General features: G+C 47.6%; 3 protein-coding genes and 1 non-coding gene across 5 annotated transcripts; all 4 read left to right on the top strand.

Moving 5' to 3' along the window:
• Positions 1 to 274: 274 nt before the first annotated feature.
• On the top strand, positions 275 to 10,851 carry heatr6 (HEAT repeat containing 6). The gene is made up of 20 exons (XM_060056568.1): positions 275 to 572; positions 1,017 to 1,124; positions 1,232 to 1,372; positions 1,583 to 1,698; positions 2,415 to 2,529; positions 2,605 to 2,706; positions 2,955 to 3,101; positions 3,507 to 3,754; positions 4,079 to 4,253; positions 4,622 to 4,828; positions 5,262 to 5,361; positions 5,640 to 6,028; positions 6,459 to 6,581; positions 6,739 to 6,825; positions 6,956 to 7,090; positions 7,314 to 7,436; positions 8,053 to 8,177; positions 8,531 to 8,627; positions 9,545 to 9,749; positions 10,002 to 10,851. Exons 1-20 carry the CDS (start codon positions 309 to 311, stop codon positions 10,616 to 10,618), a joined length of 3,624 nt encoding a protein of 1,207 aa, XP_059912551.1. The 5' UTR covers positions 275 to 308; the 3' UTR covers positions 10,619 to 10,851.
• A 126-nt stretch (positions 10,852 to 10,977) lies between these two features.
• On the top strand, positions 10,978 to 15,880 carry ddx52 (DEAD (Asp-Glu-Ala-Asp) box polypeptide 52). Of its 2 annotated transcripts, none has more exons than XM_060056584.1 (15): positions 10,978 to 11,128; positions 11,343 to 11,556; positions 11,811 to 11,947; positions 12,082 to 12,267; positions 12,539 to 12,682; positions 12,832 to 12,943; positions 13,113 to 13,185; positions 13,479 to 13,682; positions 13,844 to 13,934; positions 14,326 to 14,448; positions 14,542 to 14,692; positions 14,791 to 14,866; positions 15,017 to 15,088; positions 15,266 to 15,526; positions 15,721 to 15,880. In XM_060056584.1, the coding sequence occupies exons 1-15, from the start codon at positions 11,042 to 11,044 to the stop codon at positions 15,770 to 15,772; spliced, it is 1,983 nt and encodes a 660-aa protein (XP_059912567.1). In that variant the 5' UTR covers positions 10,978 to 11,041; the 3' UTR covers positions 15,773 to 15,880. The 2 variants fall into 2 exon arrangements, with proteins under 2 accessions (XP_059912567.1, XP_059912568.1); XM_060056585.1 differs by having other exon boundaries at positions 11,814 to 11,947.
• A 657-nt stretch (positions 15,881 to 16,537) lies between these two features.
• Positions 16,538 to 18,603, top strand: rpl23a (ribosomal protein L23a). Its single transcript, XM_060056609.1, has 5 exons — positions 16,538 to 16,675; positions 17,453 to 17,633; positions 17,963 to 18,139; positions 18,322 to 18,391; positions 18,543 to 18,603. Exons 1-5 carry the CDS (start codon positions 16,651 to 16,653, stop codon positions 18,555 to 18,557), a joined length of 468 nt encoding a protein of 155 aa, XP_059912592.1. The 5' UTR covers positions 16,538 to 16,650; the 3' UTR covers positions 18,558 to 18,603.
• LOC132462220 (small nucleolar RNA Z17) lies at positions 17,690 to 17,758 on the top strand. The gene has a single exon (XR_009526780.1). It is a non-coding gene; the product is annotated as a small nucleolar RNA Z17 (small nucleolar RNA).
• Positions 18,604 to 18,754: the final 151 nt, after the last annotated feature.

Consider the following 18,754-nt stretch of genomic DNA (forward strand, 5'->3'; position numbering starts at 1 on the left):
ACACAAATCAAAAGATTTCTGTCCTGTCGACCATTGGCACTCAGCTGGTGGTTCCCCGGGTAGAGCGCATACCATTAAGGCCCAGTCCATATCGCAGTGACCAGGGTTCGATTCCTGCCCGTGGTCCTTTGCATGTCATCCCCTCCATCTCTAATTTCTTCCTGTCTTGCTCTACAATAAAAGGATCAAACCTTCAAAAATAAATCTCAAAAATAGAGATAATCAGCTACCGGTGGAGGGCAGCACTGGGCTAGTATGAAATGCTCCCGGAAGAGGAATATCTTTCCGCATGTTTGCTTCCTGACAAAATGGCAGCGCGGTTTGTTGTGCCGGTAGGAGGAGATGCTGCTGAATTTCTTCACACAACTCTGTCCCCTAACGCTGTACCATTTACCCCCCATGCCAGTGACTCGATGGACCCCGGCGTACACTTTGCCCGTTGTTCTTCCAAACTCCGATCTCTGCGAGGGGACTCGGTTAACCTAAAAGAAGAGCTGAACTTGCTATTTGACCAATTTATCTCAGAAAACTACTACCAGACTATCAGCCCAAGCATCAATTTTCGCCCAGAGGTAACAAATCACCCCAGACATGCATGACATCAATGCAAAATGGGATGTGCTCCAAACTAATTTTGGAGTGACAAGCCAGTGATGTGTTAAAATAGGGCGTTTATACTCGTGTTTATTGTGGTGCGTGTGTGTGTATTTCTTGGTGCATGGTCGCGAACCAGTGCCAGACAAGTTATGTTTACAAAACAGTTACTTTTCAAGCCTTTACCCATCAATCTCCAACTTCTCTGATTCACTGTGTGGTTCTCAGACGTATTGATTTAACCTATACCCCTACGAGCCACCATTAAAATATAAAATACATATATTGTATTATCATGGCAATGTCATGCCCTGTTTATTGAACAGGCACATGCTGTACAACATCGTAACCCAGGGTTTAATCCTTCAAGCAGAGCTGTTGTTTTCATGAAATACCTTTTTATACCTTTGATCATCCCATAGGATGTGTGTATCCTGCTTCGACACGCATGCGCTCTCGTACCACAGAGTAACGAGCATCTCGTCATCAAATTCTGCCAACTCGTACACCATCTACTTAATCAGCTTAAGGTAATTATTGTACTTGTAAAGACCCATAAGATCACATAGTCTGTCATACAATGTGGAGGAGGGGATAATAATTGATTTCTTCCATGTGCCTGTTTAACTGTAATCAGGTAATCGTGGATGAGCCCACCTTACATGCACTAGTGAGTTACATTGTCCGTGCGTTGAGCGTTTGCAGTAAGTGGACGCACGCGGAGGTGCTGCTGGCTCTCTCCACTGTTCTGTATGGGAATGGACCTCAATGCCAAAAGGTAGGCGGTCCAAAACAACACCTTATTTTTAAGTACAATTTGGACAGGCGGAAACTGCATATGACACAGGATATATGTTAAAACATGCTCGAGCGATGTTTAGACTGCTAAGAATAGAAACAGATCAGTGTCAGATCCAGACAAAGATGTCGAGGTTCTGTGGGTCTATACATGGCTCGGGGCTTACGCAGATGAGTCTCTCCTCCACAGCACCTCCATGGGCTCCTGGGCGAGCAGGGCCTCCTGCTGCTCTACAGCGCCCCCTCTCAGCCTGATCTGGAGTTACGGCGTGTGGCTCTCTCCTGCATGACCAACATCTGCCTCGGGTGGGTTCGCACGTCTTGCGTAGCCTTTTTTGGTGCGAGCGTGGCTCTCCGTAAATGGATTGCGTTTCTACAGTGCTTTTTCGAACCAGTGGCGACTCAAAGTGCTTTACAATACTGCCTTTACAAAAATTCACACATTCACACAGCTAGGGCGCCAAGGGCGGAGTGAACCAGCTCGTCGAGAGCAGTTGGGGTGAGACGTCTTGGTCAGGGACGCCTTGACACTCTTGTATTCAGCATTCAGCCCCCCACAGACGCACATGCACTGGTACAATTGCTATGACATCATCCAGGGTACAGTTCCCTCGACCCTGGTCTCGTCCATGTCCTGATACTGGGACCGTCACTAGACGCTATCCTGGCAATGGCCAAGAAGTGCTAGATCTGTCCCTAGTGTCTCAAGTCAAGCATTCATTATTAAACAGTGTTGATCATGCTGCTCTTAAGCCTTAGGGCTTAGCAATCCTCCCTCTCTTGATTAATACAACGACCGCCCCGACGCCCATTAGCAGCGCCCTGTGATGAGTAAACGGGCCTCACAAACTACTACTAACACAGTACATCATTAAGTGTGTGTGTGTGTGTGTGTGTGTGTGTGTGTGTGTGTGTGTGTGTGTGTGTGTGTGTGTGTGTGTGCGCGGTAGACCAATAGTTTGTCTCCCAAGTTGTTATTTACAAAGCCATTTATACGTGAGTGTGTGTGTGTGTATTTGTAGGATCCCTGGTCAGCTGTCTTTGGAGGACAAATACAGGAACCAATGTTACAGCATCTTCCTCAAAGCCCTGCAGGCGCCCAAACCCGACAGCTGTGATGAGCTCCTGTACAGCGCGGTAGGGACTGTCCCCAATGGTCAGGCTTTCAAAAGAGTGGATCCGATGTGATGGCGATGTTTGTGTTCTGTCCAGGTGATCCAGGGGGCGCTGAAGGGGCTGCACTGCTGTCTCTCCGGGGTAAAGTGGAGGTTCGGAGGTGGGGAAGAGGTTGGCGCTCTGCTCGCCACGTTAAAGGTAGGCTTTCCAATGCATTGTGCCTGTTACTGGCGCTGCTGTGTGTTTTGTGGTTAGTCGTGGTGTGTGCTTTCTAATTTGTCATTCAATTCATGTTCGTGTTGCAATCACCGCAACACGCTAGAACGGACAGAATAATGAATTACAAGGGAAAGTGTATGCCGGATTATGTAGACCGCTGTAGACAGGTGTGTTTTCTGATTGGCTCTGCCGTGTGTCCTATGATCGGTGGCGCTGTGTGTCTCCAGAGGCTGATGTTCCAGGGGACTCCGGGGTTGAGCGTTGAGTGGCCGTCTGTGCTGTACGCTGCTCCTCTTCCTCAGTACGAAGGGCCGTCCACACCCAAGCCCCCCGAACCACCGAAGGAGGCAGCCACGCCGGGCAAAGCCTCAACCGTAAGACCCTCTCTAGACCCGCCTGCTAGTAATGACGAGAGATCTTCTAGTTGCTCTCCAGATGCCTACTAGTCCCTGAGTAGTTGACCACCAGTGTCTTGCAAGACGACTACTAGTTATTTATATCGCCGTCTAATGCTTGCTTACCGATTCTGGGCTTTCCAAAATGTCTCGTATCCAAGAGTGTCTTCCACCCTACGTCATGTGAAGTCCAACAAGAGAGACTTCCCTCACTCTAGAATGGGACTCCCGGGCCGAGTTGGATAATCCCCCAATGGATTCACTCCTGGCCAGTGTGACTGTGAGCCGCGGAGTTGTTATCCCTGGCTGTACTTTGTGGTGAGGCTCAGTATTAGCCTGGATCCCTGTGGTAAAGGACTGGATGTGTCTTATCCATCCTACCAGAATAAAAAGAAGAAGACCAGGGGGAAGGGCAAGAAGGCAGAGGTGAACCGAGGGGACGATGGGGACGACGAGGAGCGAGAGACGATGGTCCCTGGCCTTCCCAAAGGAGGGGGTGGGGGAGGAGGAGCGGCAGGAGGGGGAGAGTCCTCCACCAAACCCCCCACTACGTCCCTCTATCCCGCCTGGAAGAGAACCAGCTCTGACTCTGAGTTTTCCGATCTGGAAGGCAGTGCACAGTGCAAACTGAGGTGCTCACGTTCATACCGTGTGTGTGTGTGTGTGTGTGTGTGTGTGTGTGTGTGTGTGTGTGTGTGTGTGTGTGTGTGTGTGTGTGTGTGTGTGTGTGTGTGTGTGTGTGTGTGTGTGTGTGTGTGTGTGTGTGTGTGTGTGTGTGTGTGTGTGTGTGTGTGTGGTGGGAACCTTGTGTCTGATGATGTTTTAGGAGTTATCTTTTATCAAGTCATAAGATCATTATCTGAAACAATAATCTTGGAGAAAAAAATTCAATGTACTGTTTCATCGTACTCTATTTGTTTACATGTGCTGGGTGTTTTGCCCCGTTTCGCCCGCAGGATGTACCACGGGCGCGTGCGACAGAGCGCCCTCCACTGTCTATTAGCGGTGGTGAGGGGCGTGGACAAGAGGATGCTGTACGGCTATTGGTCCTCCTTCATCCCCGATGCTCCAATGGCAGGACCGCCTCCACTCACCCTGCTGAGCATCGTACTGAAGGACCCCTCACCCAAGGTCGGTCTCTCTCTCTCTCTCTCTCTCTCTCTCTCTCTTTCACTCACTCACTCTCTCACTCACTCACTTCAGCTCTCACTCACTCATTCGCACCCAAGGTCCCTGTCTCACTTTCAACGGGACACAATGTAAAAATAGAATCCCTTTTGTTTTCCTATGAGAAGGGACAGTAGTTACCTCTCATTGGCGCATAATTCTAACGACATCGATGTACACTCCCACTTACCAAACAGATTCCAGAGAGGTGATCTTGCCTCAGGTGGCATCAGACCAGCAACACGCCCCCCTTTACAGAGCTAGTGTTGGTTTTCGGTTGTAGAAGTGATGCGCCACGCGTACAATGGTTTGTGGGTGTTCTCCGCCTTCAGGTGCGCGCCTGTGCGCTCCAGGTGCTGTCGGCCATGTTAGACGGGTCGCGGCAGTTCCTGGGCGTGGCCGAGGACACGGCCACGCCCCGGCCCTCGTTCACGCCCTTCTCCCTGTCGCTGGCCGCCACCGTCCGAGAGCTGCACCGCTGCCTCACCCTGGCCCTGCTGGCCGAGACCTCGGCGCAGACACTCACGCAGGTCATCAAGGTGAGGGGGACACCAAGCACGCCACCTGACTGGGCCGCAGGTCGGCGGGGGGCGGCGTGTGGCTAAGGGGGTGGAGCGGTGTGTGTGTGGGCTGGTTTACCGGAGGGCTGCGAGTTAGTTTCCCAAGCGTCGACGTGTCCCTGAGCGAGACGTCTCGCCCCGACTGTCGGTGACCGCCGTAGGTGTGTGAATGAATGGGCGAGTGAATGGGTGAATGTTAGGCAATATTGTAACACGCGTTGAGTGGCCACTAGTTAGAAAAGTGCTGTATAAATGCAGTCTGTTTACCATTTACATTAGAGCTGGAATTTAGCGGGCTTTTGATGTTCAAAAAATCGAGTAAGGCTCCCTGTGAAGGTTGACTATGAAGCTACTTCTATTCCTGCTAACTGCATCTGTTTTGTGCGTGTGCATGCCTGTCTCTCTGCGCTAGTGTCTGGCCTACCTGGTGTCCAACGCCCCCTACCAGCGCCTCCGCCCCGGCCTGCTCAGTCCTCTCTGGAGACACCTGCGGCCCTACGTCCGCCACAGAGGTACGCCCTCCTGTCCATACCGCCATGATGCTGTCACGACCGCTGCCTCGGAGCCAGTCTGCACCTTTAACCTCCTGGGGGTTGTTCTCTCTCTCTCTCTCTTTGTCTCTCTCTCTCTCTCTCTCTCTCTCTCTCTGTGTCTCTCTCTCTCTCTCTCTCTCTCTCTGTCTCTCTCTCTCTCTCTGTGTCTCTGTCTCTGTCTCTCTGTCTCTCTCTGTCTCTGTCTCTCGTCTCTTTCTGTCTCTGTCTCTCGTCTCTTTCTCTCTCGCGTTGGACAGACGTGAACGTCCGCGTCTCTGCGCTGACGCTCTACGGCGCCATGGTAACGGCCCAGGCCCCCCTGCCCGAGGTGCAGCTCCTCCTGCGGCAGCCCGAGGGCAGCGGCGGCGGCGGCAGCGGCGGCGGCACGCCGCAGGACGCGGCCCTCGGCTGGAGACACAGGGACGGCCTCTCCTCGCCGTCGAAGACGCCCGGCTCCCGCGGACGCTCCCCCCGCCTCCGGACCCCGGCGGAGCAGGAAGGGGCGGAGCCGGGCTCCCCCTGGCTGCTGGAGCTGTGCATCCAGCTGGTGACGGAGACCCGGGACGAGCAGTCGGACGGCGAGGCAGGCGGGACAGGGGCCGCCGTGGCCTCCGAGCCCTCCCCCGTCCGCCTGGAGGCGCTGCAGGTGAGGCCTGCTCGGGTTTGTGTTTTGTGTGTGAAATATACTTGTGCGTATTTTAGGGCTGGGCGATTGATCGAATTTTGATCGCGATTTAGATTTTGGCGTCAAACTAGCGTTGATTATTATTATTTTTTATTTTTTGAATGTTTTATTGAAAGGGCAGATCAGCTGGATACATATCTGTCTATCATTTTAGATTCAAACTTTTTCTTTTTGACGCGAAATTTCAAAGTTCTCAGTTACAAGGGCTTTTCTGGGAGAGTCATTCTGAATAAATACAAAAATAATCGTTTGAATAATCGTGATTTCGATATTGGCCAAAATAATCTTGATTATGATTTTTCCCATAATCGAGCAGCCCTAGCGTATGTGTGTTTAACAGGTTCTTCTCCGTGTGTGTGTGTGTGTGTGTGTGTGTGTGCGCGCGCTACAGGTTCTTGCCCATTTGGTGCGGGGCTACTTCTGTCTGGCCCAGGTGTGTATGAGTGAGCTGGGCCAGGTGAGCGCCCGATGTCTCCAGGAGTCAGACCCCTCCGTCCAGCTTCACGGCACCAAGGTATGACCGCTACCACGGTAGCTTATTACCCAGGATTAGCCCTTGCCTAGCTCATCGCATTGTTACTCCTTTGGAAAGTCGTCCGTTACCAAATGACCCGTGTTACCTGTGGATGTACACGTGTGTGATGTTTGCTGCTCTGGTCATGTGTGCGCAGCTGCTGGACGAGCTGGGCACGGGGATCATCCAGCAGAACCGACCGGAGAGCACCGTCCCTCTGCCTGCCCGGTTGCCCATGAGCCAGGTCACTACTACAGCACTCTGTTCTTTAGTGTCCTCGACATGCTGTACGAGCAAAAGGTCATTACAGTACTCAAGGCTGCTGCTGGCACTATTGATTTAAAAAAAAAACACTGCTAAAAATGTGTGCGTAGGTGGTGGAGTTTTGGACCGAGGTCCTCCGGGGGCCCCTGAACGGGGCCCTTCAGAGTGAGCATCACCCCACCCTGCAGACCAGCGCGTGTGACGCTCTGTCCTCCATCCTCCCTCTGGCCTTCGCACAGCTGGAGGTAAGAGCCACGTGGTTCCACCCGTGCCGTGCGTAGCATGCCATGAGCGTTGTGTTGTCGTAGGAGTGCACGTTTGTATTGGTACTGTTGTGTATTGCATCGACGACGTCAGTCCGAGGCTGTATTATAAGTGGCCTTTGGTTTCATTATGTGATTGTATCGCATGCAGGGTAAGATTGCGTGTGTGGGGTGAGAGGACTGACTGTGTGTTCGGTGTGTGCAGGATAAGATCCAGATGATGTGCATCACGGTGCTGCTGGGCCTGACCTACAGTGAGAACTCCCTGGTGAAGGCGGCGGCAGTGCGGGCCCTGGGGGTCTACATCCTGTTCCCCAGCCTCCGAGAGGTACCCTCCCAGCACCAGGCGGGGGTCCGGCCCTGGCTCTGCTCTTTTTTCAGTTAGATAGAAAAGTTCTGTTTGGATACGTGATATTTTCTCACCTAAAAGGCCGTCTAGATATTGGTTTTGTCCAAGATCTTGTTTTTGAGTTTTGAGTTTATGTTAAAACAAAAGGGCTTTTCTAAGTGAAGCACCTAAAAATCAATATCCTGTAACCTCCTTAAATTGGATAGAAAGCCATTAATCCATTGTGTGCACTCACACAGGTTTACCTTGTATACATCTCAGTCCTGGCCTTTGAAGACCAATAAGATTTGTATCTGTTAATCAAGTCAATATTAGGCTGTGGCATAATGTTAAATCCTGAAGTGGTTAGAGATGCTGGAGTGTGCTGCCAGTGTTCTCCAACACCATTAAGCCTGGGTCGGACTGCATGACGCTCATTGAAGAGGCCAAGTGGTATCTGAATATCTAATGATGTGATAATATCACTCACTACACTGTTTTACTGCCCAGCAATCTCAGATTTCCATCCTGACCATGTCCTGCATGATGAAATCAGGTTTGGATTGGCCATTCAACAAACATGTTGAGCATGATTAAATTCTCTCTCTGTATGCAGGATGTGATGTTCGTGGCCGACACAGCTAACACCATTCTAATGGCGCTGGAGGATAAATCGCCAAATGTCCGAGCCAAAGCTGCCTGGTCGCTGGGCAACCTCACAGACACGCTTATTGTCAACATGTAAGCATTAAGTTTCTACATGCTGAGGGTCCCCCTGTGAAACGGCACACTCTTTGTTTAGATGTAAAAGATCACTTTCTGAGTTTATTGCCAACGTGAGAACAGTTTCTACACATTGGTGCTATCTATCTGAACTGGTGTAAACAAATTGCAGAGTAACAAGTTTGATTTGCACTATTGGCATATTGCCAATCTGTAGGCAAATATTCAGGATCTTCAGGAGAAGAGGCATATTGTAAACTGTCTTTAATGGGAAATTTCTGCTTCATTATATGGGGTTGTTATTTTTAACCAAACCTGATGTGCAGCGTGTCCTGAATAAAATGGCTGACTCGAATGGTTCCCCGGTTCAGGGAGAGTGTTGGCACTGACTTCCAGGAGGAACTGTCCGACATGCTGCTCCTGAAAATGTTGCAGTCCGCCACCCGGGCTTCTGCTGACAAGGACCGGGTGAGAGGAGGCCGGATTAACATCCACTAATAATCTGGTTGATGCTTTACTCCGTTAATTCCGACTACATTTCATGATAACATGGGGGTCCAAGGCGGATCGGTGATGCATATGTATTACTACTGTAACTAATCTTGTAATTTAGCAGACACTTTTATCCAAAGCAACTTTAAAGTGCTTTGGAGTAAGGAGGAGATCTTCAAGGACAACGACGGGTAGACTGCGGGCATCGGGGTTGGAACCAACAACATTTTGGCAAAACACCTCCCACAGTCTAGTCTCCCACAGTCTAGTCTCGCACAGTCTAGGCCCATCAGTAGAATACCTGAAACCAATCCATCAGGTTTCCACCAGGCTTTTAACAAGATCTCGAAAATATGACCATATCACACCTGTCCTAGCGTCTCTACATTGGCTTCCCGTTTGTTTTAGGATTGATTTTAAGATTTTATTGATTACTTCGAAGGCTCTACATGACTTGGCCCCAGCATATATTTTTCCGAGCTTTTAGTCCCCTCTGTGCCGTCTCGTAGTCTGAGGTCCTCAGGCAGTAGACTGCTGTTCCTCCCATAGTCCAGGCTCATAACTAAAGGGGACAGAGCTTTATCAATACAGGCACCGAAGCTCTGGAATGACTTGCCTGAGGAAATTAGGTTGACTGAGTCACTGCCCATTTTTAAATCTCTCCTCAAAACCCACTTTTACCGGAGAGCTTTTCCAGATTTCATTTGAGCCTGCCTTTGTTTTTATTCCTGTCTTCTTCCTGTAAATCACATGTATTTTATGCTCTTTGTTTTAATTGTGTTTTTATTGTTCAGCACTTTGTAACTGTGTTTTGAAAAGTATAAGTAAAGTTTATCATTATTATTATTATTATTATTATATAAAATGCCCTATCCTTATTTGACTGTTTTCAGGTAAAGTGTAACTCCGTGCGTGCACTGGGGAATCTACTCCACTTCCTGCGGTATGGCCAGCTCACTCGCTCAGTGTTCCAGCGCCCTCTAGAGGAGGCTGTGAGGGTTCTGGTACAGACCGTCCAATCAGAGGCAACCATGAAGGTCAGATGGAACGCCTGTTATGCCTTGGGAAACGCCTTCAGAAACCCCTCCTTGCCACTTGGTAAGTCCTCTCCAATGCAAAACCGCTCAATTCCCAAACATGAAGCTGTCAATTAGAAGGATTATCGCAATGCAAGGATGCGAGTAGTACAAAATGGTTACCCGTCATCATTGCATAAAAAGTAGTTTCCATGGCAATGCTCCCAAGTGCCTTTTATTGATTTCCATTTTTGACAAGAATCAGCTTCACTTATCCTTTATAAGGATGACCTCGACACTGATATCCAAACTCTTGTATTTTGTCCCGGCCTAGACTCCGCCCCCTGGTCCAGCGATGCCTTCTCCGCACTCTGCTCCGTGGTCACGTCCTGTAAGAACTTCAAGGTGCGCATCAAGTCAGCCGCCGCGCTCTCGGTGCCGGCCCGCCGCGGTTGCTACGGCGACGTGGAGAGGTTCATCTGCGTGTGGCACTCCCTGGCCACGGCGCTTGAGAACAGCGAGGAGACCCACGACTTCCTCGAGTACCGCTACTGCGCCAGCCTGCGCGAGACGCTCCTGCAGGCGCTGGTGCACCTGCTCAGCCTCAGCCAATGGGAGGACATGCCCGCTCTGGGGGCGGCGCTAGCGGGAGATGAGGGCGGGGCCATCAGAGGGCACCTCCTCCGCTACCTACGTGGGGAGGGGGGGGACAGAGGGACGGCGGGGGAGGGGGAGAGCGGGACGGAGAGCCTCAGCGTCCTGCAGAGAACCGAAGCCCTCCAGCAAACGCTGGCTGGGCTGAGAGAGCTACAGCTGGAGGGGGAGGATGAAAGGGTCAGGAGGGAGAGGGAGAGCGGGAGGGAGAGGGTTGTGGACTACCTGGAGGATCTGCTTAAGAGCAGTGCTGAGTTGGAGCTTGCGTTGTCAGCTTCAGCCGGGCCAAGCTTATGATTCCCCCTCAGTCTTGTTAAGGCGTGGCGGACCTCGAGAGTCAAGTCACAATTTACCAGAGAGTGAACACTCGGGCAACAAGCCGAGAATTAAACCAATATATAGCCACAGACTCATAATGTATCTTCAGTCTTTGAACGGAAGACGGTATGTTCTTGTCTTCTGAAGACGTCTTATGTATTTATTTGATATTTTTATTATTTCAATCATTAAATCATTTCCGCAATTAAAAATGTCTGATTTATTTTCAGCTCTCTGTCAAACATTTTAATGCAATCAATGACCAAAAAATAAAAATGCAAATTGCTGTAGATGATTGGATTGTACATAAAGTGTCCGCAAGAGGGCAACGTTTACATCACGAGTTGATGCATGATCCGGATGTTGACTAGTAATGCCTGAAGAATATACCACGCTGTCGGAATGGACGCCGTGGACTTCTTCAGGAAGCTTGGCGCTGGAGCAAAATTTGATTTAAAGAGATTTGGAAAAGATGCCCAACGTTTTACGGTATGTGCCGGTTGTTTTCGAATTCAGTGAATGCCAAATATTCCATGACAATTAGTTAGTTGTGTTGTTGGTTTATATGTGAGACATTACGAGAGCCTGCTCTCATACATAACGTATCACAACCTTTTAGGTGGAACAGTTCTCTAATATTAATGTGTGATGGTATCTAAATTAAAATGAAACTCACACATCTAAAGAAACATGTCCCCTACAGGTTGTGCGCTCCCAAGGAGAAGACTCGGCTGCTGATCAGATCTCGGCTATCGACTATTTCGGGAAAGGCTCAAGCAGCAAGACTGAACCCCAGGATGCTGCTCCCTGTGATGAGGTTGAGGGGGAGAGTGAAGTTGGAGATAAAAGGAAAAGAAAGCCAGAACACCTGACTGTTAAGTCGAAGAAAAAGAGGGATATCAAGGTTGACACACAGGGTAAACATGAACACTTTTTGGTGGATGGCTAAGCAGGCTGTCTTTTTTGCAATTGCAATAGTCTAGTCATGAAAAATAATATTGGCCTAGAATAACACGTTTAATCTTGAAGCGGGAAGAATCTTGTTTCAATCAACCATTTCACAATCTATAATGAAAGCGTTATTGGGGACTGTATAATTTTGGCTTGAAAAGCTTTAGAGCTGGCTGAACACCTTGTTTTTCCTTCTGAAATAATCATGTCTTTCGTGAAGTAGTTGGTGGACCACAAGAAAGTAGTGGCTCTAATGGAATCAGCTGGACAACGTCTTCTGAAGGAAAACCCCAACAGCAGGAGGATGGAACGAAGAGGGCCTCCTTGAAGAGACTTAAAGACCTCCATAATGAAAAGGTATTGATACATACATACATACATACATACATACATACATACATACATACATACATACATACATACATACATACATACAAAGAGAAACCATACTCCACTAAAACATTCGGTTCTTCTCGAATAATTTATTTCAGGTCAACCGCATTCGTAATCAGAACCGCATATACGTCCATGGCACGGATGTCCCTGAACCGGTGTGCACGTTTGAGGAACTGCAGACCGAGTACCGCCTGAACCCACGAATTCTTCAGAATCTCCAAGAAGCCGGCCTGAGCTCTCCGACGCCCATCCAGATGCAGGCGGTTCCCCTGATGATGCATGTAAGCAGCGCTCCAGGGACTATTCAACACAGCCGACTACAGAATGCTACTGGACACTTTAGAGAACACTGGGATGGGTTTGGTCCTATACACCTGGCCCCACCTCTGCTCAATTGTGTCCTCGAGCTAGACAAACTGCTAATTGCCTTGTACGACTGACGACATGGTCGGGTGTGTAAACGGCACATTATTTAGGTTGAGTGGAGCCAACAACTAGAAGGGTCAGATAGTCTGATGTGTGGGGACTGAATCTGTTTCCTATTGTTTCCAGAACCGGGAGATCCTGGCTTGCGCTCCAACGGGATCAGGGAAGACGCTCGCCTTCTGTTTACCTCTGCTGGCTCACCTGAAGCAGCCTGCCAATCAGGGCTTCAGGGCCATCATCATCTCTCCCACCCGGGAGCTGGCTAGCCAGGTGCTCACATCAACCACCCACACCGTCCCTTTCACAAAGTACCTGGATCCTATAACGCCCCAGGGCTGTGAGAAAGGGATACTGTAGTTCTTGGTATCTGTTTGTATTTTGACATATTTTGAACCAACCTCTTTTTCTGCTATCATTAGACCCACAGAGAGCTGGTTCGCCTGTCAGATGGTCTTGGGTTCAGAGTTCACATCATCGACAAGGCCTCCCTAGCAGCCAAGAAATACGGACCTCAGTCGAGTAAAAAATACGGTAAGATCAGTGAAATGCATTCTGAACTGACCAAACTGAGCCTAGTGAAACATGTAATAGTTTCTTGTAGTTGGAATGTGAGGCCTACTTGGACATTGATCTGAAACACAAGTTTAAGAGAAAACAGATCTTTTCAGCTTATTGCCTGTGCTCCTTTTTGTGTTTCCAGATATCCTGGTGAGCACTCCGAATCGACTGATCTACCTTCTCAAAGAGGATCCTCCGGGGCTCGACCTGACCAGGTACAACCTTGGATTCAATCTGGTTTCATAATAAAGCTAGGCTACCTAGCTCATTGCTTAGCGATAGTTTGCCAACTGGGAGCAACTGACTATTCCAGTGGTTCGGCCTACGATGACTTACACATTAAAGTGGTTTTAGGTAGATGGTAAAGTTTAGGTGTTAGGTGTAACATTAATGGTTAGCTATACGGTTGTTCCGGGTTTGTCGGGGTTATGGTCAGGCTAAGAACCTAGGGGAGGGGATTTAAGAGCATCAATAACCCCAGACATGTTGATCCGACTGCGTGTTACAGGGTGGAGTGGCTGGTGGTGGATGAGTCGGACAAGCTGTTTGAGGGCGGCAAGAGGGGCTTCCGGGATCAGCTGGCCACCCTGTTCCTCGCCTGCTCCTGTCCTCGCGTGCGCAGGGCCTTCTTCAGCGCCACGTGCACGTCGGAGGTGGAGCAGTGGTGCCGGCTGAACCTCGACAACCTCGTCTCTGTCAACGTGGGCCAAAGGTAAAGCTCCCCTGTTGCTCGCTGGGTAGCGTCCTGTACTGTGGTGGTCCAGGAGGAGTAATGTGGGGGTCCGGGCATCATGTGGCGGTCCAGGCGTACTTGACGTGTGTGCCGTTGCATTTTCCCATGGTGACTGTGCCGTCCGGTCTGTGCGTCCCCAGGAACACGGCGGTGGAGTCGGTGGAGCAGGAGCTGCTGTTTGTGGGAACTGAGAACGGGAAGCTGCTGGCAGTGAGGGACCTCATCAAAAAGGTAGCGTCCCTATGGTTGAAGACAGTGTTTCAACCATGGGGGGGGGTGGCGGGGGGGGTCTTCCGTGAGGGTTTCAGTTCGCACGACTATTGTTTTGAACAGTATCACCAATACATTATTTATCTTTATTTTTTCTTTCCCTATGAGAGTTTTGTACTTTGTTCATCGAAATAATTAAAAAATATTTATAAAAAAGTAACATATATATATATATATATATAAATAAATTATTATTATTTTTATACATTGGTAGTCAACGCGGGGCCCTATTGTTGTTAAGGCTGCCGCCTTAACCATACAGTGCTGGGGGAAACACTGGTTGAATATCACAACTCTTTAGAACCGACGGTCTGAACGTGGGAGTGATGTTGGTCTCTTTGTACTTCCTCAGGGTTTCATGCCCCCCATGCTAGTGTTTGTACAGTCAATCGATCGAGCGCGAGAACTCTTCCACGAGTTGGTCTACGAGGGCATCAATGTGGATGTCATCCATGCTGATCGCACACAGCAACAGGTAGAGAGACGCACCCACACACATTTTTGACACTGTTACAAGAGTGGGACGTCAGAACCTGACCTGGGTGCGATGTTTTGGTTTCTCTGCCAGAGGGACAATGTGATGAAGAGTTTCCGCTCAGGCGATATATGGGTGCTGATCTGCACTGCTATCCTGGCTAGAGGAATCGACTTCAAAGGAGTCAATCTGGTTCTGAACTACGACTTCCCAACCAGCGCCGTGGAGTACATCCACCGCATCGGTCAGTTCTCGCTGCAATCTGTCTCTTATCAACTGTTTCTGGGACTGACAGGATGTGTGTTTTAAAATGTGTGCATTCTATTTGACATCCGTTGTCAGGACGCACGGGTAGAGCCGGGCACACAGGGAAAGCGGTCACCTTTTTCACAGAGAATGACAAGCCACTGCTGCGCAGGTATGCATGTACACGTCGCACAACACTACAAACATTTTAAACTGTGTAGAAACCGGTTCAGGGTTTTTCACTGATCGGTGTCTTCGAAACAGTACTTTTATTGAAGGAGTTTGATTTCTAACAACAACACGTCTGTCCCATCTTCTTCAGCATTGCCAACGTGATCAAGCAGGCAGGCTGTCCCGTACCCGACTATATGATGGGCCTGAAGAAGATCAAAGGGTACACATCCTCCTCCTTGAACTTCCAACACGCCGTGGTGAAACGACACCGTGTTTAAGTACTGCTGTGTACGCTGTTGCTTGAATCGGTGTCGTTGTCGATTCACCACGTGCTCTGATAATTCATTTGTTTATAATGATGATTCTCATGGTGAGCCTTTTTCTTCTTTCCATCCAGTAAACTGAGGAGGTGGCTCAAACAGAAACCCCCCCACAGAGCCACGATCTCCACCACGCCACGCTCAATGATGCACAGAAACGACAAAGGACCAAAAAAGCAGCAGAAGAAGAAATCCCAGCAGGCCGCTGGGAAGCCAGAGTCTGGGCCTCAGAGCGTCTCTAACACGATGGGGGGCAAAGGTGGAGAGAAACGGGGAAAGAAGAAAATGCAGAAAACAAACCAGCAGATATCTCAGAAAAAGGGGTCGAAGCCGAAGATGTAAGTTATCTGTGTGGGTTGTGGTCCAATGTGCATTATTTGTGCTGTACACAGCTATCGGCATTAAGTCCTACAATGGATTCAATCACTAGGCCGTTATGGTTGAAGGACAGAAAGTGTTGAAATGTCATACATGATTGTGGTACAGGAACATTCGGAGCAGTATATTAATAGTTATGTTATCGTTGTTTCAGCTCCCCAAAGAAGCGAGGCAAGAAAACTAAAGAAGACGGAGGGACGGCTTGATATCTGATCTGATGACAGAACAATGAACTTTTTATTTTTCCGTCATGCTACTGTTGTACTCTATGGACCCTTTTGGATTTTGATTTGTAATAAATAATTCTTATGTCATTATGTCTGGTTTCTTCATGCTTACTGGTTAGGCATACGTTGTAAACTGACTGAATAGTATTTAGTTGAGCACTATGCTGTCACTTGAGCAGCACAGTGACAAATGTACATTTTCTTTTAAACAGAGAAAAAACATTTATAGTAGGTAAATGACTTATTCATGCTTATGATTGTTTGGATGTCAGTTTTTGATGCAATTAATAGTATAACATGTTTCATATATTGAAATAAAAGGGTTTTAACCTTTTGCTTTAAATAATATAAAAGTAAATTTGCTGATGTTAGCTTTCATCTGCAATAACACCAGGGTATTTATAATTAAGTAATATAGATATATGTCCTTCAACGTGGTTGATGCAATGAACTATTCGAAAAAGTGTATTGATTTGGTCAGGGTTTACAAACTACAAGCACCGAGTCAAGGGTCAGAGTAAATTACTATTGAATAGTACACATTTCTTACATACGCAAATGTTTCCCTATCAAATGTAATATTTGTGAAGATGAATAGAATAAGGGTTGACAACGCAACTGTGAAGTTCGTTGATTAGAGACCACTGAAAGTATACATTTCATTATTGTATCAACGTTTGAAGCTAATTTCGATTCAGGCTACGTAAATTAATCAATAAAGAAAAGTATTTCGGCCATTCCATGATTCCGTCCCTTTTTTTTTATGGACCTCGTTGCCCAAAGATCGCGATACCGACAGTAAATTCTCGCCCTTGCGTTATAGGGCCGGAAACCCCCTCGTGTCTTCCTTTCTCAACATGGCACCGAAGGTGAAGAAGGAAGGTGCGTACATCTTTGATAATAATGTTCTAAATAGGCAAAATAGCGTAAACTTAATTCATAATACGTTCATCAATATTATGAGAACAAGTCGTACTTCACTTCTTACCCGACTACATGTTTATAACACGTTGGTTTTCAAGTATAAAGATGCAGAAATCACCACGCAAGTTTCCTAGCCTCTTGCCTAGCAGTAATGTGCTAGCGTTCTGCTAACGCTAATGTGGGCTAACCGGGTGTTTCTGAAATAATTCAACCGATCCACCAGCCATGGCCCTTCTGATATAGATTTTCTATAGGCCAACCCTTATTTGATACATTCTCCTACATTAGGAATTGATGTACGGCATTCGTGTTTGAATGTGTATATACCACGTCTTGTAGCAATTCTACTGTCATGCAATGCATCACTACACGTGAAAGTCGATTGGACGTTCATCGTAAATGAACACGAAACTTGAGTTATCATCTTATGTTAACTTGCTTTCGTTTAAATTATATTTCTTTACAAATGGGATATTCTGTGCAAATGATGTGTAATTGTAAATTCTGATTCGCTATGACGAACTCAAAGGAACCACTGATGCAAGAACCTATTTCTAGAAACTAATGCCTACGTAAAACATTTTCAAGCTACAAAAACCGGTTTTAACTAAATAACGATGGACTTGATATAGGGTATTTTAACAATGTTTCAGTGACTAGCTGGGATGTTTGAACTTTGTACCTTCAAATATCATGCATCCTACCAAACTAAATACAACATGTACTTTCATCTAGCTGTCCCTGCCAAGACTGAGGCCAAGTCGAAGGCACTCAAGGCCAAGAAGGCCGTGCTTAAAGGAGTCCACAGTCAGAAGAAAAAGAAGATCAGGACTTCTCCCACCTTCCGTCGCCCCAAGACCCTGCGTCTCCGCAGATCGCCCAAGTATCCTCGCAAGAGTGCTCCTCGTAGGAACAAGTGAGTGTATATAGTGTTTGTTGATTAATCATGATGGTATTCCCAGTCATTTATCTGGTGCAAATGATGATTACAGCGATCAAAGTATGAAAAATATGATTCCAAAATTTCACGTCTGATGCACCTAGTACCGTGCCAATAAGCAGAGCCTTGAACTTTGGTTTTGTTGATGGTGTGGTGTATAATGAAAAGTAGAACAATCCCTTTTCTATTTGGCTCATGTGGGTCCAACACCTTATTTCTGGGATGGATGAGGTTTAAAGCTTTCCTTCTGGGCTGGCTGAAGTAGTGATTGCATTTTAAACTGAGGCCTGCTGCCCTGTCACTAGGTTGGACCACTATGCCATTATCAAGTTCCCGCTTACCACCGAGTCGGCCATGAAGAAGATTGAGGACAACAACACACTGGTGTTCATCGTGGACGTTAAGGCCAACAAGCACCAGATCAAACACGCTGTCAAGAAGCTGTATGATATCGATGTGGCCAAGGTCAACACGCTGATCAGGTAGGTCCTGAAGCTGCTTTCAGTTGATCTTCAGTATTCTCTTGAACTTTCCTACCTGCCTGGTGACATGGTGTCTGTCAAATGGAAGAATCCAACTATATAAAGTTGCTGTGGCAACTCGGTGCTTCAAAATGACCGTAGCCGAGGCATTCTCATTTAACATCACTGTTTTCACATTACAGGCCCGATGGTGAGAAGAAGGCATACGTCAGACTTGCACCAGATTATGATGCGTTGGACGTTGCAAACAAAGTAAGTGGACCGGTGTTTTTGTAATCAGATGATTTACAAGTGCTGTTGCATTCAATTCGCTTACTCTGTGATGTGAAAAGTGCCACTGCTGCAAGAAACGGCCTGCTATATATTGCTTGATCTAATCCTTATTTTTTTCTTTTTTTTTCAGATCGGCATCATCTAAACTGGGAATGGAGATATGTGGATAAAAATAAATATTTGTAAAAATATTACTTGTATTGTCCGTGTTTAAATTGCAACTCATAATGGGGTCCATTGAGTGAATTGTGTTTGAAATGTGACTTGAATTTGGAAAATTTGTACCAAACGTGAAGTAACTTGCACGTCAATGGATTACAATGTAAGGGACAACAAATCTGC

Source organism: Gadus macrocephalus, chromosome 7 (assembly GCF_031168955.1).
Source record: "Gadus macrocephalus chromosome 7, ASM3116895v1".
Lineage (NCBI taxonomy): Eukaryota > Metazoa > Chordata > Actinopteri > Gadiformes > Gadidae > Gadus > Gadus macrocephalus.